Here is a 24,751-nt window from a genome sequence, read left to right on the forward strand (position 1 = left end):
GAGGGAGTTAGGTTCCAGGGAAATTTTTTTCACCAGACCAAAAAAAACTATATATTATATAGATATACACACACTATATGTTTAAAATAAACAATTTAATACTGTTCACTGTTACTGATGATTGTGAAGCTTGGTTGAGGTGGTGAAGTTAGAGTGTGGAAGAGGGAGGGATATTTCCCAGGGAATGTCTTGCTGCTAAATAATGAACTAGCACTCAGCTGAGCCCTCAAAGGTTAACACATTGTTGTTAATGTAGCCTCTCACACAAGGAAGCACAAACACGAGGGGGGGAGACTCTATAGTTTTCAAATAACTATTTTTGAGCTCTGCAAGTGTAAAATGTATAAATATTAGTTCGATATGGCTCCCTAAAGTCAGACAGATACCATAAAGGGATGCAGTGATCTGAAAAGCCAAATTATGATCTCCCACCCTTTTCACTCACCTGCACTATGCAACCATTATCTACTTACGTGATAGTGTGGAAAGATTATGGACTATTGAGAAAAATATCACAGTTTCAAGATATTTGATATATTTATTTTGTCAATACTGAAATATATTAATGACTATTCAAGTGAATCCAAAGGCAAGGAAACAATATGTAAAAAAATTTAAGCCTAACAATTATCTATCTCAGGCATTCTTATTTACATATAAACAATAGAAAGGGACTGCACAGCGACTGAGAGGCTCACACACACACTGCCGAAGTTCTGAAGCATGGCCTTGGGTGGTCAAAAGGAACTGAGGCCATGGCCAAGGGCTTGGCTACACTTGAGAGTTGCAGCGCTGGTGATGGGATTACAGTGCTGCAAGTTACTCTGTGTCCACACTTGCAAAGCACATCCAGCGCTGCAACTCCCTGGCTGCAGCGCTGGCTGTACACCTGGTCTGCTTGGGATGTAACGATTCCAGCGCTGGTGATGCAGCACTGCTCATCAAGTGTGGCCAGCAAAAGCGCTTTTATTGGCCTCCAGGATATTAGGAAGTATCCCAGCATACCTTTTCAGCCACTCTGCTCATCGTTTCACACTCCACTGCCCTGGGCTCAGGTGACCTGCCCTTTAAATGCCCTGGGAATTTTAAAAATCCCCTTCCTGTTTGCTCAGCCAGGTGTGGAGTGCAATCAATCAATCACTGACCATGCCTTCATGCCCCAAACGAGCCCCAGCATGGAACACTTGCGAGCTGCAGGACATCATCAGTGTTTGGAGTGAGGAAGCCGTGCAGTCACAGCTGCGCTCCAGCCGTAGAAATTATACCACCTATGGCCACATATCAAAGTTCATGCTGGAAAGGGGCCATGAACGGGACGCGGTGCAGTGCAGGGTTAAAGTAAAGGAGCTGTGGAGTGCCTACTGCAAAGCCTGTGAGGGAAACCGCCGCTCAGGTGCTGCCCCCACGACCTGCCATTTTTACAAGGAGCTGGATGCGATACTTGGGGGTGACCCCACTGCCAATCCGAGGACCACAATGGACAGTTCAGAGCAGGGAGAGGGGGAGGGTGTAGAGGAAACCGAGAGTGAGGCTACTGAGGTGGTGGGAGACACCCCAGAGTCCCAGGAGGCATGCAGCCAGGAGCTCTTCTCAAGCCAGGAGGAAGCTAGCCAGTCGCAGCAGCTGGAACTTGTTGGTGAAGAAGAAGCAGAGGAGCGTGTTCCTGGTAAGCAGATTTTATTTTTAGGATGGAACTGTTTTGGGAGAGGAGGGTGGGGGTTATGGCTGCCTGCATGCATGCCTAGATGTGGAATAGCCCATTGATGTGGTCTATCACATCATGGTAATCGGCCTCTGTAATCTCTTCAAAAGTTTCAGCCAGAGCGTGGGCAATGCGCTTACGCAAGTTTATAGGGAAAGCCACTGTGGTCCTTGTCCCAGTCAGGCTAACGCGTCCGCGCCACTGTGCCGTGAGGGGTGGAGGGACCATTGCTGCACACAGGCAAGCTGCATAGGGACCAGGGCGGAATCCACATTGCTATAGAAGACCCTCCTGCTCTTCCCAGGTAACCCGCAGCAGCAAGATATCTGGCAGGATAAAATCCTGTGGAAAATGTAGGGATACTGCTCAGTGCAGGTCCCCCCCCAGCTGCTCTCTGCTTTCCTGAATGCACAGAAACTCCAGTGAGCCCTGACTCAGGCCATGTCTACATCTAAAATTTTGCAGCGCTGGTTGTTACAGCTGTATTAGTACAGCTGTATAGGGCCAGCGCTGCAGGGTGGCCACACTTACAGCAACCAGCGCTGCAAGTGGTGTTAGATGTGGCCACACTGCAGCGCTGTTGGGCGGCTTCAAGGGGGGTTCGGGGAACGCGAGAGCAAACCGGGAAAGGAGACCAGCTTCGCCGCGGTTTGCTCTCGCGTTCCCCGAACCACCCTGCAAACCGCAGGGAAGGAGACCTGCTTGCTCGGGGTTCCGGGAACGAGAGAGCAAACCGGGAAAGGAGACCAGCTTCGCCGCAGTTTGCTCTCGCGTTCCCCGAAGCACCCTGCAAACCGCAGGGAAGGAGACCTGCTTGCTCGGGGTTCCGGGAACACGAGAGCAAGCCGGAGAAGGAGACCAGCTTGATTACCAGAGGCTTCCTCCTTCCACGGAGGTCAAGAAAAGCGCTGGTAAGTGTCTACATTGGATCACCAGCGCTGGATCCTCTACACCCGAGACAAAACGGGAGTACGGCCAGCGCTGCAAACAGGGAGTTGCAGCGCTGGTGATGCCCTGCAGATGTGTACACCTTCAAAGTTGCAGCGCTGTAACTCCCTCACCAGCGCTGCAACTTTCTGATGTAGACAAGCCCTCAAGCAGCTTCCCTTCCCAGGTGAGCTGCAGCAGCAACATGGCTTTCAGGAGTAACTGCTGTGGCAAATGTGGGGGTGGTGTTCAGTGCACTTTCCCCCTAGCTGCTCTCTGCTTTCCTCAATGCACAGAAACCCCAGTGAGCCCTGACTCAAGCAGCTCCCCTTCCCAGGTGAGCCATGGCAGCAACATGGCTTCATTAATCACTCATTCCCCATTACTCACCATGTCTTCGCTGCTGTGACCTCTCTGTGCTATGTTTGCTATGTGTAAATGATGCTACAAATAGTCTACAAACTCCTTCACAGTCATTATAAACAATGCAGCCTCTGTAATAAATGTTTCTATTTTTTTTTTTTAAGTGTCCTTCAATCCTCCAGCCCTATCACACAGCCTGCTGGAAGACTACAGAACTTGAGGACAAAACCAAGAAAAAGCAAAGAAGATTTGGTGAAAGCAATTATGAATCAGTATGCCAGAGAGAATAAGAGGCTGCAGGACTGGAGAGAGAAAATGCGTCAGTGGAGGGAAACACAAAGCAGGAGAAAGGAATTGGCTACCAAGAAAAGCACAAAGCAGCTGATAAGCCTCCTGGCACGCCAAACGGACTGTATGCAGTCACTCGTAGCCATGCAGGCAGATCACTACCATGCTAACCCCCCCCCACACATCCCAAAGCTCTCTCCCTTGTGCCCCCCTGTTTGCTCAAAACCCCCTTCTCCAGCATCCTGGTTCTTACCACCACCAGCTGCCCCCAAAACTTATAGGTTCACCTACCAGCCCAGAGAACTACGACCCTTACCCTATGCACTCAATCCCCATCACCATGCAGCATATTAATCCTGAAGTGCAGCAGGGACTGCACAGCACTCCAGGCAAGACATATTCAAACCTCTGACTGTACAGTTCAGCACCCCACCCCCCTACCCTTTTATGTACTGTATTTTGAATAAATGATTTCTTGGCTTTTAAAACAGTTTTTATTATTGCAGAAAGTGAAACATACTGTACCCGAAGGGAAAAACAGGCACTGCAAATCATTGTAACCACTGCACTTCACTCCCGTGCAAGGCACCAAACATTACTGTTGGCTTTCAGCCTCAAATTGCTCCCTTAAGGCATCCCTAATCCTTGTAGCCCTGTGTTGGGCCTCTCTAGTAGCCCTGCTCTCTGGCTGTGCAAATTCAGCCTCCAGGTGTTGAACCTCAGAGGTCCATTCCTCACCGAATGTTTCACTCTTCCCTTCACAAATATTATGGAGGGTACAGCACGCAGATATAACCGCAGGGATACTGCTTTCCCCCAAGTCTAGCTTCCCATAAAGACATCTCCAGCACCCTTTTAAACGGCCAAAAGCACACTCCACAGTCATTCTGCACTGGCTCAGCCTGTAGCTGAACCGGTCCTTGCTCCTGTCAAGCTTCCCTGTATACGGTTTCATGAGCCATGGCATTAACGGGTAAGCGGGGTCTCCAAGGATCACAATGGGCATTTTGACGTCCCCTACTGTGATCTTGCTGTTTGGGAAAAAAGTCCCGGCCTGCAGCTTCCTGAACAGGCCACTGTTCCGAAAGATGCGTGCATCATGCACCTTTCCAGGCCATCCTGTGTAAATGTCAATGAAACGCCCACGGTGATCCACAAGCGCTTGGAGAACCACAGAGAAATACCCCTTCCGATTAATGTACTCGGATGCCAGGTGGGGTGGTGCCAGAATAGGAATATGCGTCCCATCTATCGCCCCTCCACAGTTAGGGAAACCCATTTCTGCAAAGCCATCCACAATGTCCCATGAAAGTGGCTTTTCTCATCCGAAAGTTCTGCAGTTACTGCTCGTCATCCCAGGCTTGCAGGACGATGTGATCCCACCACTCAGTGCTTGTTTCCCGAGCCCAAAGGCGGCGTTCCACGGTGCTGAGCATGTCCGTTACTGCCACAAGCAATTTATTGTCACGCACGTCAGGCAACTTGATATCATTGTCGGACTCCTCACTGTCACTTTGGAGCTGAAGGAATAGCTCAACTGCCAAATGTGATGTGCTGGCGACATTCATCAGCAAAGTTCTCAGCAGCTCGGGCTCCATTTCTAACAGAAATCACGCTGCAGACTCATAATGGCGCCAAACTGCTGGGATGTGTAGCGATGCACCACAGGGCGTTGGGACAGGAAGTGGAATGACCCGCACCCTTCCGTCCCCTTCCCACAACCCACAGCGCCAAAATGGGACGAGGTGCTCTGTGGGATAGCTGCCCACAATGCACCACTCCCAACAGCACTGCAAATGCTGCAAATGTGGCCACACTGCAGCGCTTTCAGCTGTCAGTGTGGCCACACTGCAGCGCTTTCCCTACACAGCTGTACAAAGACATCTGTAACTCCCAGCGCTGTACAACTGTAAGTGTAGCCATACCCTAACTTACAGCTGTACAGCGCTGGGAGTTACAGCAGTCTTCGTACAGCTGTGTAGGGAAAGCACTGCAGTGTGGCCACGCTGACAGCTATCAGCGCTGCAGTGTGGCCACATTTGCAGCATTTGCAGCGCTGTTGGGAGTGGTGCACTATGGGCAGCTATCCCAGCGTTCAAGTGGCTGCAACGTGCTTTTCAAAAGAGGGGGATGGGGTGGAGTGTGACAGGGAGCGTGGGGGAGACAGAGAGAGTGGATTTTTGGAGGTGACACTGTGTCAGCTCCCTGCCTTGCAAGTTCTAAGGACTGGAAGATACACAGCACCAACTTTCAATCATTTTAAAAGTTTCGACCCCTTCTCCCACCCCTCTCTTATTCACTAAATGCAAATAGCTTTCAGACTAGATAAGCAGCTGCTCCAAAACGGACTCCCCCCACCGAGTTGCTTCTCTCCTCAAGCAAACACTATCAAGCTGTGAACGTTCCAAAGGAATTCCCCTGCCTGCCTCTGCTCGAGCAAACGAGCTGTGTTTGTTTTTTAGATAAGCAGCTCTGGGAGCCCGGAGTTCACAACAAAACAGCAGAGTGGCTGAACAGGCATTCTGGGATACCTCCTAATACCCTGGAGGCAAATTACAGCGCTTTTGGTGGCCACATTTGTGGAGCAGCGCTGCATCACCAGCGCTGCAATCCTTATACCCGAGGCAGAGCAGGAGTACAGCCAGCGCTGCAGCCAGGGAGATGCAGCGCTGTATGTGCCTTGCAAGTGTGGACGGTGAGTAAGTTGCAGCGCTGTAAACCCACCACCAACGCTGCAACTCTCCAGTGCAGCCAAGGCCTGAGAGACAGTTGGAGTCAATTTGCCCCTTTACCCTCTCAGGTGGGAGGCAAGAGGACACTCAGGGTGCAGACACAGCCCAAATACACTGTTGGCCAAAAGAATCCAAACTTAAGTGCATGACACAAGCACACCAACAGTAATACATTTGGACAGACACTTGAAGAACCATTACTACTGAACATTCTGGGTTGAATGATCGTTTCTTAGTTTTGGTTAACTGCTCTCTAAAGGAATAATACAGAGGACAAGGAAAGTATACAAATTAAAATAAGTAAATGTTCTGGTAAGTACTGTAGAAGTCAGAATAACTTGTTAACAAAAAGTTTGTTCTCTTTTGCTGTTGGACAAAGTAGAAAATACTTTTCAATACATATAGGAGCAGCAAAACTAGTCTACCAAAGATTATTCTCCTCATTTTAGAATGATAATCTGTTTTTTTGTGCAGGTAATGCAAAAAGGCACCTTAAAACAGATATCCTTCCTGTATGTTTTTTATTTATGCTTATTTTACTGACAAACAAGGCTGAATTCCAGTTAGCACTGCAGAGTTAATACTCTTCTGGCACAGTGAGTTGGATATTTTACTTTCTCAGACGTTATCATAATGATCATCAAAACCATCAGAACTGTTTATTTATTTATTTTTATTATTTTTTTTTTACTGTATATAGATGAAAATCTACATGAAGAAGAAAAATCCTTTAAAATATGAACTATGGGTACCTGCATGTATGCATGCAATTGTCAGACTGAAAAAATTTTCCCAAGAGATAGATGCAGTGAGATTTCCTTTTGATTTAATACCTACATCTTGTGCAAATATTCGTTCTCTAGCTCTCTGGTACTCTTCTTCTCGTTCTTCTATAGATTTGCTTCTTCTGTCTTCTTTTAAGCGTATTCGCATCTAAATTAAAATTAAATAAGTGATTAAGTAAAATACCAATTTCTACAAGAAAACGGCATGAATTTATAGATAAGGCATCAATATGAAAAAAATAAAGTTCCATACATTTACCTGGTTATCATCTTTGTCTAAACTAGAATTATCTCTTTTAAGGATGTACCGTTTCTGAAAATCTTCACATTTCTCATCCTTTATATGCTCACAAAACTTTTGATCAGGTCTAATGAAAGTGATTAAGAAAAAAAGTTATATTTCAGACAAAATGATGAACAATTTTATAAATATATAAATCCATATACTGTATATCAATATAAGAGAGACACTGACACCAAGTGCAATAGTTTGAGAAACAGTCTATTGAAATATCACATATAAAATATTACAATTTGACTGGAGTGTTGGGTTTCATAATATGCTGTTGACCTGCAAACTGAAAAAATATCGAAAGTATAAAATGTTTCTGTAACCTGACAACTCTTGCTGTCATGAGGCACACACAACCTTTTTCTAAAACAGACCTATTCCTTCAAAGTATGTTTTCAATTCCCGATGAAAGTAGCAAGCAAGTAGGTTTCACTGAGGACTCAGACGTTTCTCATAATCCATAGCTGTAGCAATGCAAGGGAATTTAGGATGTGCATGAGACTGAATGATAAGTGTTTACTGTTTAAACAGTAACCACAAAACGTATTTCAAGGGAAATAAAACCATAAGGAGATGGGAGTGATGGAAAACAAATGCAACTAGTAAAATAAACAATAGAAAAAGCCAGGAGGAGGAAGAATGCAGTCATGCATGCAAGCAGAAGTCTTGCAAGAATGCAGGAAGCTAGAGTTCATAAGTTTTTTTTTAAAATCCAACTGCCTTATGAATGGATCATGAGACCCCTTCCAAACTACTGTTAGGTACCAAAAACTACTGACAACAATGGCAGTTATGCTAAATTATTTACAGTTGCTCAATCAGTTCTCAGACAACCGGAAGGAATTTGGCTATTGAAGAGTATACATATATATGGTCTGTATTTCGTTTTTTTTTTTAGTTATTACTCAGAGTATTTGTATAAAAGCAGGATTTTTTTTCCTTTATCATGTGAACTGCGGTACCTTTTAACCAAAGGTAACTAAATGGTTGCTGGATGCCCAAACATACTTAGCAGGCATTTCAGAGAACCTTTAGACTGTCTTACCTCTTTCTTTTAAAGGTCCCTGAATTTACTGCCCTGCAATCACCAACTTCCCACTCCACTGAGACGTCCCAGTGTGGACTGGGTTGTTGATATCAGTAACACCACTGATCGACGCTGGAGCGGGGAATCTGCCTATGAGGAAAAGGTAAGTTTGGTTTTATTCAATATGGAGCAGATCTCCAAGATTTTCTTTCTAAATTCTTATTTTATATCCCAAGTGATTTAAAATAAGAATACTGAAAACCTTAAAAAATCATCCTACTGTCTATAGGTTAGATGAAATGCCTGCTAATTAGTAATTGCGTTTATTAGGGCTTCCAGAGACTATTCACAAAATTGTTGGGTGGTGGTTTTGTTTTTAAAAAGAAACATTCCAGTTTGCAGTTAAGAGTTCTTTCACTACTGCTATTTATTCCCCACTTCAAGTAATCATAATCCCTGGTCTGAGACATCAGACTCTGTGGGCATGGAAATGCCTGATTTGAGAAATATGAAAGTATAAGTTCAGGTAGGGAATTTATAGCAAAACCAAATGGATTCAAATAGTAAAAATATTTAGTACCTCAAAATTTATATATACTTTCCATCTTCAAAGTACCCTACAAACATTGATTGGTTAAACCTAATGTCCATCAGTGTTACTAGTCCCATTTTACAGATTACAAAATTGAGGTAAATGGATTAGATTATTTTGTGGCCCAAAAATCAGAGGGAATCCGTGTTCGCACTGGGAATAGAACTCAGGCCCTCCCAGCTCCTCGATTTGTGCCCAAACCACTAGAACATGCCTCTCTCAAAGATCCTGTTCCATGCAAATATACTGAGTAATAATAACAACTAAAAAGTACAAAAGAAATATATTAGCAGAATGGTTCAGAGAGAATAGCTTTGCGTTGTAAATCTTGGCTTTCAAATGGGCCTAGACTTTCTAAAGCTACAGAGTTTAAAAACGTATCAGCAGGGTTAAATCAGACTTCATCTTTCTTACACAGGTTGTGTGCGCATATGCGCGGACATATGTGTAGAAGACAGACAGGTCTTTTGGATGAAACATACTGCGTGTGGATATTGATCTCATGATCCCATTGTGACACACTGTCTCGGGGAAACACCCTGCACCCCCATTTTCATCCTTATAATATGATTGTGTGGCATCCAACGCAAAGTTTGTCATGTCGGGTGTCTTTGGAAGGCTCATAATGCACTGATCATTGTTATAGTAATGTTATATGTTGTGATTTCATGTATATAATTATGAGGCTGAAAATGTGTCCTGATGGCTTAAAACAAGCCCAGGCAAAACTCTGCAGGAACAGAGGGGCAGTTCACATCTCATCAGGGCATGTATGGGACAAACCCAGCCCAGCCTCACAGGAACAAAGGACACTGGCCTAGGCAGCAACAAAGGATTTGTTTGACTCTCGAGTTACTCCCCCTTTCCCCTAGTCACTCTGGGACTACGATGAGGTAATGTTCACCTGACCCTGAAGGGGGGGGCAAGGGCAAAGCCCAGAGGGAAAAAAGAACATGATAAAAGGGAGAGACATTTGCCATGCTCTTCCTCCTCCACCTACAGACACCACCACCAAGCGACTGAAGCGCTGATCAAAGGGGGAGCCTGGCTGAAGGGCAACCAGCCAGCCTCTGATGAGAAGCATCTAAGTTTGTAAGGGCACTGAAAGTGTTAAGATCAGCTTATAATGTGTTTTGCTTTTATTTCATTTGACCAAATCTGATTTGTTGTGCTTTGACTTATAATCGCTTAAAATCTCTCTTTTGGTAGTTAAAAAAATTGTTTATTTATTCTACCTGAAGGAGTGTTTGGTTTGAAGCGTGTCAAGAGATTCCCCTTGGGATAACAAGCCTGGTACATATCAATTTCTTTGTTAAATTGATGAACTCATATAAGCCTGCAGTGTCAAGCGGGCATAACTAGACACTGCAAGACAGAGGTTCCTCGGGTTATGTCTGTGACTGGAGATATTGGCTAGTGTCATTCGGCTGCACAATCCAAGCAGTGGCTGGCCAAAAGTGCTCACTCACGTAACTGGGAGCAGGTTACATGTTATAAGCTGTGCGTGAACAGCCCGGTAGTAGGGATTCTCACAGCAAAAAGGGTAAGGCTGGCTCCCAGAGTCGAGGATTGGAGTGACCTAGCAGATTCTGGTCCAGATAACACCAGGGGAATGTCACACCCATGTCTCCGTATGTAATAGGGGTTTGCCCTGTGTCTTTGGCAAGAATGTCCCAACCCCCACAGTTGTATAGCTGTGATTGCCAATTTGGTTTCTACTTTCCACCAGCTATATATATTAATTATATAACAGTGGGATGAACGTTAATATATACATTTAAGATATTATTACTGAAAGCCGTTTTCAAAGTTGTCCAATTGTTCTTTAAATCTGGCTTCTTAAATTCTGAACACAATCAAAACACTAAAAATTTTAATCAAATTCAAGAACATTTGAGAGAAAAAATGACTTAAAAGTTATAATTAAAAAATGCAAACAGTAAAGTAAATAAGGCCAGTTCAAGCAAAGCTGGAAACCTTCCCTTCCCAACCCCACTCCCCTATTAAGTGGGCCTCCACATAATAGAAACCAAAATTCAGTGAGACTCCTTATCACTTCACTTGCCACAAGCTGTCCTATTGTTCTAGTTCAGGGGCCGCCGCTTATTTCCACAGAGAAGCAACAAGGAATGTATCTAGAACTAGTAGTGTGCGTTTCTGAATAGAGTTACAGAATTAATGGTTTTGTTGTTTTTTTTTAAATACAAAGACAGAGCCTGTGATGTGACCCATCCAGGGCTGCAATACATACTCTGATCTCACCAAGAGCTAAGGATCTTATTAACATGACACCTTTAATATGGACTTTCATATTCCACATCACATAGCACCAAATGAACAACAAAGATCTCACTGGCGCCCATCCTTGGGAGAGTGAGCTCCCAAATGTTGACTGACTCCTGAGGCTGCAGATTTGGTATCATTGTCTAAATTGGCCTTGAGATTAAATCCACGCACCAAAATTCAAAGAATTATTTCAAAATTATGACAACTTACATTCTCGTATTGCTAGTTTTGTTTATTATCACTGACTTCCCACTCTGGTCCACATTATGTTCCAATCCAAAGTAAGCAGCTACCCTGTGCAACAGCATTCTATGGTAAGATGTCATGGGGGGAAACTTTTTGCGTGGAATTCTGGAATAGAAAAGTACTCGTTTTACGAAACAACAAAAATACTTCTGAATAATTTTTTTTTGTTAAAATTGCAGCACTTACTCATTACCAATGAAATCTAAAATTTCCTGTTCTAATTTCAGCAGCATCATTCTGTCCCTGAAAATAAAATACAACATTCATATAGGAAACACTCCAGAATTGCAAATACATGAATTTTAAACATGCATAGATAACATCCGTTCCCCTAATGACCAGGCAGTGATGGCAGTTTCCCAGGAGGACCATAAGGTATCTAATTTGCTAGTGTGTGTGTGTGGATTTTTAGAGTAGAATTGTTCTGTCTTGTAAGAAACCAGAATACAAAAAGAGCCCTCTCAATCTCTCTCTTCCCATGAGAGTCAGCAGAAAGAACAGTCATTGAGATGATGTGCTCAAGTGAAAAGAATAAAATGGCTTTAAGTCACTACCATTGTGGTCCCTGCTGGCTGATATGGGTAAGCAGGACTCCCAAATGGGCATGGCACAAAAGACAGTTACCTCCTGTGCAGGAGATGGGTCACTGGCCATAGGGCTGTCCATATTGCTGTATTGGGCATGGCCAGGAGGGAAATCAGAAGTTGCTGGGTCTCTGCAGCCTCTGAGCAAGCCAAGAAGGAGGTGGGGATGGAGTGTGGGAAAGAGAATGGGGGCTGGTCCGCTGTCTCTGCCCCTCCTATGGTCAGTGCAGCTGGCACCCCCTACTCTAAAATGTGTGTGTGGGGGGGAACTCTTCACTCCTGCACAGGCCAAAGGGTCTCAGCAAACACACTGGCCACAGCAGGGCAAACTGCCCGTCTCTTCCCTGAGGTAGGAAGGGGAGGGGAATGCATACCATTAGAAAAATTTCTGGGAGGGTCCTTGCCTTGATATGTCATTCAAGGTTCAAGTAAGAGGTGTTCTATTCTCTTATTTAATTGAACTGTATACTTTTTAGCCCCCTTAATGCCTTAATGGCTAAATTCTAAACAGTTATCTGATTCTAGAATCTAGAACTATATTTCTGCACGTGGCTCACCAAGGTGCCCCAAAATTTCCATCCAGCCCACAACATTGAAAACGCTGACCACCCAAAATGCTCAATTTCTCCCTGTAACTTAGACACTGGTGTCTTCTATACAGGACCAAAATAAAACAAGAGAGTATGTTACAAAATATATATACACACTTGAATTTCTTTGCCCTTTTCATAGCTCCCTATAGATAACAATACATGAAGAGTTTTAAAAATATGATTATAAAACATTCTTTAATGAAAATATGTCACTTTTTGTTATTTTTGACAACTGCAGATCTTCATTCTCAATTTCTTCTTCAAATTCATAACTATGAACATAAAACCATGTATAAAAAATAAAATACGTCATTTTCATATTTTTTTTCAAATATGGCCCAGGCATCCAGTGAAAGTAGTTATCTGATGGCTGCTTGTAACTTACATAACATGAGTTTCAATACAGTCCTTAGTGTCACCATTACCACAATTATGAATGTAACTGACATTAATTAGAACCTTTATTTGAAGCCTCAGTAAAGGGACCAAGGAATTAATGGGAATGGAAAACTTACTGAACTTACACTCCTAAAAGCAAGTCATCCAGGTCAAGACTGAGACAAGCTGATAGAGGAGCAAGGGGAGGCTTGATCTGCTGCTGCCAGTACTACATTTTCATGTAACCTGTCATCTTTCAGCAGCACTAAATTCTGTTAAAAATTTCATGGATGCTTAGATTTTAAGACCAAAAGAAATAATTACAATCATTTAGTCCAATCCCCTGCAAAATCCAGGCCACAAAATTTCACCTCATAACTCCTGCATCAAGCCCTTAACTTCTGGTTGAACCGGCACATTGTTTTGAAAGATATCCAGTTTTAATTTAAAGACTTAGAGGGATGGAGAAGCCATCACATTCCCAGCTATCACATTCCCATTGTTTTAATGCTTAATTACTCTAAGGGTATGTCCACACTACCCGCCGGATAGTAATCAATCTATCGGGGATCAATTTATCGAGTCTTGTCTAGAAGCGATAAATTAATCCCCAAATGCGCTCCCTATTGACTCCAGAACTCCACCAGGGCGAGAGGTGGAAGTGGAGTCGACAGGGGAGCCGTGGCCATCAATCCCGCGCCATGAGGACGGGAGGTAAGTTGATCTAAGATATGTCGACTTCAGCTATGCTAGTCTCGTAGCTGAAGTTGTGTATCTTAGATCGATCCATCCTCTCCCCCCTGCCTGCCCAGTGTAGAGCAGGCCTTACTGTTACAAATTTGCACTCTCTTTACAGTCTTCATTTGCCTTAACAAAAGCTTCAAGTCGTGACAACAGCTAAGCAGCTCATGCACAGCGACTACTGTCTCTCATGCTAACCAGTACTATTTCATTCTTTCCTTGTAATCCCCTCCAGTTTGTTGTATTCACTTCTTGTCTCTTGTTAGATACTGAGGATGTAAGTTTAAAAAGTTACCTAAACTGGAAAGGATGGTGAAAAAAAAAGGTTTTTGGAGGAGAGGGAGGACAAAAAGTGCATCTCAGCAGCAGCATCTTAAATGGTTTCTAAATTCACAACTGCTCATGATTAATTAAACTTTTTCATTTATAAATATAAAATCCGTCACTAACAAAGCTAGTGTAGCTTTAAAAGAGAAACGATACAAAAACAACTGTTTCAGTGAAAACTGTGGCCCTTAGATCACTTGGATCAGCATCATGATAAGAACTACTGAAACATGGCTGTATAATACAGCTTGGCTCTCAGGGGGCAAAACATTATTCACACCAATCAAGCCAGCCATAGCTACAGCAGTATTCTTATCCCAGTAACAACAAGGCTTATGAATTTGGAGCTCTTGTACCCTGGGGATGGGCTTTGTATAAGTTAGATAAGACAGAAGTCCACAAAAAGGGAGAACGTTTGACAGTTTGAAAAGAAGAGTAGAAAAATCAAGTCCTGACATTTAAAGCTTTTTTAAAAATATGTTTTCAGAAACACTGTATAAATTTTACAATTATATGAAACTGAAGACATTAAAATGTTGAGTACATTCTGATGCTTTACTATAAAATTTGCCAGACTGCTTCTAGCACCAGGGATCTATTTTGCTTTTAATATTCACATATAACTCCCATTGCCGTTGAAGTGCAGTTACTGTCAGGAAATAACATAAAAAGTGACACCTTGCATTCCACATACCACTCTCTTCCACAACTGGTATACAAATTTCACTCTGTCCTTGAGTTAACTTAGATTTTTTCCTACTGAGGGTAATACAGGCTCAACCTGGTACCCCAAAACTCAGGTGGTATTTGTTGATTTATTTAAAAAAATTATTTTTTTAAATCACCACCACCACCACCAACTAAAACAATTCTGGAATAAGAATCCATTCCTCAGATACCAGACTTAATGTGTTGGTTGTGCATTAGAGTATCCCCCAACAGACTGAAGAGTGATAGCAAAGCTGTTCTTGGAAGGCTTATTTTGCCTAGCATGTTTGTCCTGGGCCCTGAGACCTCTTCTTTCTTATGAGGAATAACCAGAAGATGTACAGTGGATCCTGTTGCCCCACTCCTCCCTGTAACCTCAAATAGTTTTGTTGGTACTCCTAAATCCTGCTCACCCCTGCACAGTAGAACCATGTCAAATCTATTGCCAGACACACCCTGGGGTCCAAAGAGGTTAGGGAAGGATTTGTTTCTTGATGTGCAAAGCAGAAAAAAAAAAAGTAGTTATATGAGTTATGTGGCATTGATAAGAAGAAGTGGGGTTGTAAACTCAGCACACACATTTTGTAGACACAAAGGGACACAATTCCTCCTCTCGGTTCCACAGATAAAGCTCCCTCTGAAGTCATTGGAATTCACACTCATATAACTTGAGGAAGGGTTTGGCCCATATTGACACCACCAATGAGTGAGTTTGAGAGATGCTTTTCTTACTATAACTACATCTGAAGGTGTGTTACATATTGAAAAAGAACAAACCTCAGGACCCCGCTATTCAACACCCAATTAATTATTGCAACATACCATATTTTTGCATAGCCAAGTAAAACTATTACATAAGGATGCTGATCCTGCAAACACTTATCAGTAAATTTGTAAACATGAGTAGTCCTATTGAACTCATAACATGGATAAGTGTAGGGCCCAGGTCAGGTCAGTTAGGGTACGGGGGAGTCAGCCTTTTAAAATGTTTAAACACTCCACATCAACTATACAAGATCACGTTTAAGACCTTTGCAAGCTAACGTATTTCCAGTGAAAGCTCTCAACATGCAGCAGATTAATTAAAAACAAAAAGATAGAAAAATTAAGTTAATGCAAAACATTTTAATTTAATTTACCTGGGATTATTTTTTAGTGTATTTACTAAAAATTCATGTAGATCTATGCCAGTTGAATCTGTGTACTCTTGGCTGGAATCTACAAAAAATGTAACATGATGTTATTGAAAAGATCATGTGCTCATTCTCTGAACATGGTTCTTATTACATTTTTAAGGTGCTGTTCATATAAGGGATTGAATAAGTAAAACTCGGAATCTGGTAAATCTAAGATTGAGATGCATATATCGCGCATTAGCTGATCAACAGATACCATTAATAATTTGGTAAACAGCCTCACAATGGCTAAGAGCAGCTCTGTGTAGCTCAAAAGCTTGTTTTTCTGACCAAAAGAAGATGGTCCAATGAAAGACTCATCTTGTCTCTACAGTAGCTAAGGAAATGACATACGAGCAACAAAGTCTCATTTTGCAGATCCAATGTTGAATCGTAGGTTTTATAACTACTTTTGTCAGTCAGCAGAGGTAACGGCATATTTTCAAGCATTATAGATATGCTCTAGGTGACATGCAATACTTTAAAAAGTACAAGTCTAACCTTTGTGATGCATGATTTATCATGTATTGCTACAAGCTCCCGTTTGGTGTACCTATCCTTCAGTGGAATTACACATTCAAGAGATGCCTTCTGTGACTTCTCTTCAACAACTTCCAAATATCTCCTCACAAGAGCAAACATTTCAGGTTACGTAGTGCCTCTTCTGGCTCCTGCTGTTTTCAATCCCTATTAGCTTGGGTGCCTATGCTTTGTGCCTCAGAATAGGTGATGCACAAAGAAATTTTATTTACCTTTGAACTATGTATTGGCACCCATCACAAAAATATCTGAGCACCTCCTAGTGTTCTAATTCTTAGGGCTCTCTTCTTAAAAAGATATGCTGAAGCTCTAACCCATTCCCAAATTAAGAGTAGCACAGACTTGTGCCTAAGCTCCAGCTGCCCCTGCTGGTCAGTCCTGGATTGCCTTAATCCAGCCTGCTCTCAATTGCTCTTGAAAACAAGATGCCAAGTTTCCAGCAGCATTCCTGGCAAAACATTTATAAAGCTGAAAAATGATGTGCTCTTTATTTTAGTAACTTTGGTAAATTTGTTTAATTATCAGTTTTTAAACTATAACAATTTAGTAATCATCAATGGGTAACCAAACTCTAATATTAGGCAAGTTTCTATTTTCAGCACACTTTACAAGTTAAAGTGCTTCAACTACCAAATGACATGTAACAAAACAGAATAGTAGAGATAGGCAACAGTTTTAAGTCTATTACTCTGCCCTTAATTCCCTATCATCATTTTGATGAGAATAAATTTCTTTCATGATTTGTTTACGGAACATATTAAAGGATAAACACACTGGTTGGGTTAAAAGAACATCATGGTGTGGCTTTCTCCACCCAAAACTTGATTTCAAGATTTGAGGACAAAAAAATCTCAGTTAATTCCTGTATCCCAACTATTTTAATTTGTGTGAACTTCTGATTTCCAACAAGGAAAAGAGGCACTGAAATGACACAAGGAAGGCTGCTACGGGTTTGAAGTACATTGTAAATATAAGTACTAAAAATTTCATTTAAAAAAAATATTGGTTTTATGACACTGCAGCACAATTTATTTGATTCAAGATGTCTGGATAAGTGTTTTGGGGTACTTTATTTGAACAAAAGCTGACCTAAAATCTCAGAATTATCCAGCTGCTAACATATATACTCAAAGTTTTGCCATTTAATAAAGTGTTGTGCACCAGGGAGGGGAACAAATTTGTATTTTTTTTTGCATATCTGCTATCTCAGTTATCCTTTAAGTTTTTGGTAAATTGAAAAGAATAGCTCGGCCTTAACAAACCAATCCACAACACTGTCAATGTTCAGGATGTTTTTACTCCTGCTATTGACCCACTCCCATCTTCATTCTGAAGAACTTAGAAATCTTTCTCCTTTTAGGGACCTCTCAAAAAGCACTTATACATTTCTGCAAGAATACTGGCTTCTCATGGAGAAAGAGTAGTATAATGGGACTCCTCCTCTCCCATTTGCTTCTCCCATACAAAGCCCAGGCTCAATCTCAGCCCCCAAACTCCTGGGTGCACAAGGACTGCTCCCTTGTACAGCCCCTTTAGAATCAACTATCCCAAAAGGTATGTGGGGATAAGGGCAGGCAACAGACTCACCATCTTCATGCCACCCTGCATCAGAGAGGGAAGTATGTCTGCTGTAGCATGCACTCTCCCCTTCAAACTGGGAAGCACCCCAAGAGATGGTACCTCCTGAAATAGATTCCCTTCCTCAAGCCCGAATAAGAGATTCCCTCCCTCCCCTTATTTTTAAAAAATGAGGTATGTTTTCAATTACATCTTAGAAGGTTAAAATCAAATTCTTTTCTCACTGAATTTTCCCTCCACCTATTATGTACGCATACTATCCTCTTAATATTGGGATTTTGGCATGAATGATATTTAAGCATTGGTTTCCAAACACAAAGAATTACACTGTCCACAAACCACATACTGAAAGAGTAGGTAACATTTAGGCTTATCAGTTTTCTCTCTCTCTAAATTGAAGAAAGTAAATTCCACCCATTTTTCAACCACCACCATGAAAAATTAAGGAGAGGGGATCTGATGTTCACCCAAGTGCAAATGTTAGTTCATCAAAAGTTGTGCATGTTGTGTTTACACATAGAAACTGCACATGCACAAGTGGACCCTGGGTTGAGGTTCCAAAGAAGAATCAGGCCTGAAGTCTTTGCTGAAAAACGACATGCATTTGACTTTCAGCACAGCAGAATTATTCACAGTAATTATTCCATCAAAGTCACTCAAGGTTATTAATATGGACATCTACGTCATGGATAGTTTACTTAAAATAGAATTTAAAAGCAGAGTGATAACAAACCTCTTGATAACATTTTTCTGGACAATTTATCACTGGATTTTTCCTTTTCTGTTTCATCTTTGGTGGGCTTTTCTTCTTTCTCAAAAGACTGCGTTAACTGGATCTGAATTTTCTCCTGTTGAAAAGTAAGATCAGTCATAATGGAAACTATTTTAAGTGAAGTATGGATGTACCAGAAAATTGCTTTGTAACATGTTCATTGATAATGGAAAAGGAACCAGTGTAATAACAGTTTTCAGATCCTCTTAGAATCAGAGAACTCACTTCAAACAAAAACTGTTATCAAAATGTATAGAGAAAATATGGAAAGTAGACGCATTTAAATATTTTATAGCACATACACATCAAGGACATATCCCATTTCACGATTATATTAAAGTGTTCTAGGTGCTCAAGAAAAATAAAGCATAGGCCAATTTTTTAAACAGTGAATCACTCAGTTGACAAATAGGCTCCTCATTGCCAGTTTTCATTCCCTCCACCAAGCAACCACAGTGAGAATGCTAAGTAAGCCTTCATAGCACAACACCAATGACAAAAACTTCTTGAACAAGTAGGTTTGAAGGGGGACCAGCTTTCCAATTTCACCAAGTTGCCCTCCCTCAGCACCCATGGCACCCCGGAGCAGACACACCCCCGGCCCAAGTTTTACTCAGGGTATATAGTAAAAGTGACAGATGGGTCACAGGCCATGAATTTTTGTTTACTGCCTGTAACCTGACTATTTACTAAAAATACCCGTGACTAAATCGTAGCCTTAACAATGGAGAATGGTAAAAAGGAATACCCCATCTGAATGGATGCATTTCTTCTACCACCATTGATTCCCCAGGACTGTGATGGAAAGCTTCCTGTGCCTCAAAGGCTGAAGAGTCTAATGAAGTATGACCCACTTGCCTGGAAAGTTACAGAAAAATCTATGTTTAGTTTTTATTCCCTAGGTAAAGCTTTGTGCGCTTTGATCTGTCGGTGGTGAGGATATTTACTCTAGGCATATTGCCTTAACAGAATCCACACTGAAATTCAAACAGAACTTTCTCATCAGAGCTCTTCATTTGCTTGTCTGTTCACACACATTGAGATATTGTTCACTTCCACTGTTAAAAATCATCTGAGTTACCCAGCTTGTAAAGTATCCTAAAACTTATCCTCACTTTCTGAGTTCTCAAGAGCTCCTGAATTTGACATAAAAGGATTCAGGGCCTGGTCTCAGCTTTCACCCACAACCTCTGGAATTAACAAGCATAAATGGTGATCCAGTGAAAAAATCCAGGCCACTGAGTGAACATATAAAATAGTCCTTGACTTTTTTTTTTTTTTAAATAATTATTCTAAGGAAAATGTCCTTTAAAGGAGAAAAATCTCAACCCTATTCAGAGACTATGATGGACTTGTAGGCAAATAAATTACTAAGATAAAACAGTCTTCTCTTTATGAAGTTGATGAGGATCTTTATTTACCGGAGGTCGCATACAATCCTAAAGCATCCAATTTTTGAAGAAATTAGCTGTTCATTTGCCATCATTTGTCTAGATAAGGTATTATCTCTTTGTAAGCACCTTGTAACATAAGACTAAACTGAAAAGGTCTAATACTAAATGGCTGTCTCTGGGATTCACTGCTCCAGTTACAATTTCCATCATTCAATATTAAAATTCCAAATTTTATATTTTTATAATATAACACAGTTTTATAAAATTGCATTTCTGTAGCATCGCTCATCTAGGGATCTCAAAAGTACTTTATAAATATTAATAAATTAAGCTTCAACACTCTTATGAGGTATTATCTCCCTCATCTCGGCAAGAATCTATCAGTCATAAGGGCTAAGTATAACTCAAAGTCTATGAAGTAGACAAAATGATTGTTTCTGGGGCCAGACCTAGAGCCACAGCCCAGTAGTCTGGGATTGCCTTTCCAGTGTGATTATTTAGTAGAATATAGAAGTATTTCATAAAATTTTAAAAAATGACTTATTGGATAATTCTACAGATAAACCCTGGACATGACAGAGCACTTGTGTAATCTTTATGACCATAGATCATTTATCCTCTAACTAGGTCTGTCCATAGAGGGAAATGCTCTGGAGGCTTTGCTGCCCAACGCATATTGAGAGTAGTGCCTTGAATGATGTGATTCTCATAATAAAAACATGCTCTTCCAAAACAAACTTTGTTAGTGATCTTTTGAAATGAGTAGTTGAACTCATTTCATGTCTCTCATTCTAACCAGGTTTGAAACTCTTGGTTTTGGAGAAGACCACCCGAAGCTTTCTGGAAAGAGGATTCTAACCCAAAAAGTTTTTCCCCTTGTTGACAGTAAACATTATGAACCTCAGCATTGACAGAATATTAACAAGATTGAATTTCCTGCACACAAGACATAATGCATTAAAAAACTAATCAAAAACAAGCTCGTTGCCATTCCCAATCATTTTCTTTTCTAATATCATATGATAGTCTTTCTATTCAATTAGTACATCAGGAGGATGTTGAACAACAGCTACTAAAGTTAGATATTTTCAAATTAGCAGTTCTGGATGACTTGCATTGAAGAGTTTTAAAAGAGCTGTCTGAGCTCATCGCTGGACCGTTAATGTTGATTTTCAATAGATGTTGGAATACTAGAGAAGTTCCAGAAGATTGAAAGAAAGCGAATGTTGCACTAGTATTTAAAGGGGTGAACAGGAGGATTTGATATCTTTTTTTGATGCCATTACAAGTTTGTTTGATGGAAGTAGTAGTGCTGATATAATGCTTGGACTTCTATAAAACATTTGACTTGGTACACAACATGTTGATTAAAAATAGAATATAAAATTAACACGGATTAAAAGCTGGCTAACTGATAGGTCTCAAAATATAATAAGTAGGGAACCAACATTGAACAGGGAGGTTTCTAATGAGGTCCCACAGGGATTGGTTCTTGGCCCTACACTATTTAACATTTTTATCAATGACCTGGAAGAAAACATATCACTGATTAAATTCACAGATAACACAAATATTGGGAGAGTGGATGAAGATGACAGGTCACTGATACAGAGTGATACGTATCACTTGGTAAGCGGGGTGCAAGCAAACAAAGTGTGTTTTAATATGGTTAAACCTAAGTATATACATCTAGGAATAAAGACTCCATACTTACAAGATGGGGGAGACTATCCTGGGAAGCACTGACTCTGAAAAAGATTTGAGGTTGTCATGGATCATCTGCTGAACATGAGCTCCAAGCACAATGCTGTGACTAAAAGGGCTAATATAATCCTTGGATGCATAAACAGGGAAATCTCCAGTAGAAGTAGAAAGGCTATTTTGCCTCTGTACTTGGCATTGGTGCAGCCATTGTTGGAATACTGTGTTGTGTTCTGGTACTGATAAGTTAAGAAGAATGTTGATAGATTTAAGATGGTTCAAAGAAGAGCCACAAGAATGATTAAAGGATTAGAAAATATGCCTTATAGTGACAGATTCAAGGAGCTCCATATATTTAATTTAACAATGAGAAAGATAAGGGGTGACTTGATTAACAGTCTAAGTACCTACATGGGGAACAAATGTTTATTTAATAGCAGGGCCTTCATATCTAGCAGAGAAAAGTAGAACACAATCCAATGCTGGAAGCTGAAGCTAGACAAATTCAGACGGAAAATAATGCATAAATTTTTAATAGGGAAGGCTACTAACCACTGGAACAATTTACCAAGGGTTGTGGTGGATTCTCTATCACTGGCAATTTTAAAATCATGATTGGAGGTTGTTCTAAAAATGTATGTACCAGGAATTATTTTAGGGAAATTCTATGGCCTGTGCTATAAAGGCAGTCCGACTAGATGATCACAATGGCCCTTTCTTGCCTTGGACTCTGAATAGAATATCTTAGGGAAAAATTACACTTGTGCAATTGAAGAAGCAACATTGTGACCTTAACATCTTCATTATGTAGTACACTAAGCTAATCCATATTGGATATTCATTTTTACCACAAAGTTACAGTAGTATATCATCTTTGACTGCTTCTATGTTAGCCAGACAAGAAAAAACATTGTAGACACAATTTAAGCATATATAATATATTAATCAGAAATGCTTTCCACACAATAACTAATTTACATTATATAAGAAATTTAAACTCTCTTACCAATTTAGTTGAATTTAAGATGAAGGGTATCACATTTGTGCTGCACTGCAAAATTGGAGTGCAGTAATTGTTTTAACGAGTAACTAACAGAGAGACAAGTGCCTAATCTTGTTGGCACTCCTTCACAGCCAATGCATTCTACAACTGGCAAACTATCAACTGGCTAAGATAGTGGTCAAAGTCAACATTGTAACATAATTCATTGCATATTAAGATAACAACCTAGACTATCATGGAATAATACCAATCCCACTTCCCCCTCCAGTCTGGAAAAACTGTTATTTTCCCCATCCAAGTACTCACAGACTATGATAAAAAAACTGCTTTACCTATTCCTTTGTAAACTAAATAAACAGAGTGTTTCATCTCTGTAAAACAGGCTCTCCAGACCTTGAATAATTCTTGCAGCTTTTTTCTGAACCTTTCCCAGACTGTCAACCTCAATTTAAAAAATGTGGACACCATGTTCCTGTAATATTCTCACTGATATCATATATAGTGGTAATACTATCCTCCTCCTCATATATCCAAGGACTGCATTTGCTCTCTTAGCTGTCAGTTGACTATTCACCATGAGCCCTAAATCCTTTTCTGAAACACTGCTATCTAAAATAATCCCTCATTCTGTAAGTGTGATGTGTATGTCTGCATTTAGCTGTATTAATACACATTATGCTCAAGTGAGCCCAGACTACCATGCGATCCAAAGTGCTCTGTATAATTGGCCTGTCTTTACAATTATTTATCACTTCACCAATCTGTATCATCTGCAAACTTTACTAGCAGTGGTTTTATGTTTTCTTTCAGTTGATTGATAAAGATATTGAATACCATCAGGTCAAGAACAGACCCCTTGAGGGACAGTTGTGAAATAGTCCTATTGACTGATGATTGCCCATTTGCAATTACTTTTTGAGATCTATCAGTTAGCCAATTTTTAATCCACTGTGTGTTTTGTATAGTGCTTTTTTATTTTCATTTTAAAAACAGAATGTCATGTGATACTAAGTCAAAAGCCTCATTGAAGTTTAAGTGCATTACGTCAATAGTTACTTTTGAAAATAAAACTTCTGCTCTCATCAAAAATCTGTATCAAGCTTGTTTTGACAAGACTTACTTTGCTTAAATCCATGTTGATTTGCATAAGTTACGCTGCCATGTTTTATTTATTGTTTTTAATCCTGTGCCACTCTCTCCATGATTTTTCCTGGGATCAATGTCAAGGAAGTTGGTCTATAATTACCAGAATCATCCTATGAACCCTTTAAAAATATTGCCATAACTTGAGCTTCCCCAGTATTCCAAGACTTGTTAAATATGAACATCAATGGCTCAGAGAGTGATTTCGCAGATTTTAAAGTCTTTGATGGTAATTATCTGGTTCTACAAGTTAAAAGATGTTTAAACTGTGGCAGTTTCTGTTTAACATCCTCCTAAGTTACTGCTGGAAGAGAAAATATTTCTTTATCACTGTAAATTGTTAATAAACTGTCCAGCTTCTTTCCAAATACAAAACAGAAATATTTATTAAACACTTCTATTTGTGCATCATTACTGACTATTTTAACGTCCTTATCTGTAACAGACACATACTATTGTTGGTATTTCTTTTGTTCCTTATATTAAAAAAAATCTATTTTACTGTCCCCTTAATCTTATTGGCCATAGTTTTTTTTTTTTTTTAAATCTAATGCCTTTAGCTTTCCTTATCAACTGGCTACATTTAATGATGGCTGAAAATAAGAGAAGCAAGGGAAAGTCAAGGAAGTGCATTACTTTACCACTGCATCCCACATCACAGTGACAATCCGCACACAACCTGGATCCACAGAAGCAGCAAAGCTTACGAAACTGGAGGAGAGCTGAGTCCTACACACTGACTTGGAGATGATAAATCCTGCTGCTAGCTGTGTATAGGCATAGACCATACCAACATATTGAACAGGGAGCAGCAGAACCTGTGCCTCCTTCAGAGTGAGGAGTCCTGCTAGTAAAAAAGTATGTAGAGAACAAG

The 24,751-nt window shown here is 40.7% G+C and overlaps 1 protein-coding gene and 1 long non-coding RNA gene across 15 annotated transcripts in view; one reads left to right on the plus strand and one right to left on the minus strand.

Moving 5' to 3' along the window:
• Window positions 1-24,751, minus strand: part of R3HDM1 (R3H domain containing 1) — a 140,534-nt gene that overhangs the window by 54,066 nt on the left and 61,717 nt on the right. For 13 of the 14 annotated variants that reach the window (XM_030580295.1, XM_030580290.1, XM_030580289.1 and 10 more), the window contains 6 exons: window positions 18,598-18,712; window positions 15,711-15,789; window positions 11,427-11,483; window positions 11,205-11,345; window positions 7,057-7,165; window positions 6,850-6,945 (listed from right to left, as the gene is read on the minus strand). In XM_030580295.1, coding sequence (XP_030436155.1) covers window positions 6,850-6,945; window positions 7,057-7,165; window positions 11,205-11,345; window positions 11,427-11,483; window positions 15,711-15,789; window positions 18,598-18,712 — 597 coding nt within the window. The remainder of the gene's footprint in view (window positions 1-6,849; window positions 6,946-7,056; window positions 7,166-11,204; window positions 11,346-11,426; window positions 11,484-15,710; window positions 15,790-18,597; window positions 18,713-24,751) is intronic. The other variant, XM_030580286.1, reaches the window with a different exon arrangement.
• Window positions 195-19,234, plus strand: LOC115659724. Its single transcript, XR_004002639.1, has 4 exons — window positions 195-301; window positions 9,163-9,170; window positions 12,503-12,505; window positions 19,223-19,234. It is a non-coding gene; the product is annotated as an uncharacterized LOC115659724 (long non-coding RNA).

This window comes from Gopherus evgoodei, chromosome 11 (genome assembly GCF_007399415.2).
Source record: "Gopherus evgoodei ecotype Sinaloan lineage chromosome 11, rGopEvg1_v1.p, whole genome shotgun sequence".
Taxonomy (NCBI): Eukaryota; Metazoa; Chordata; order Testudines; family Testudinidae; genus Gopherus; species Gopherus evgoodei.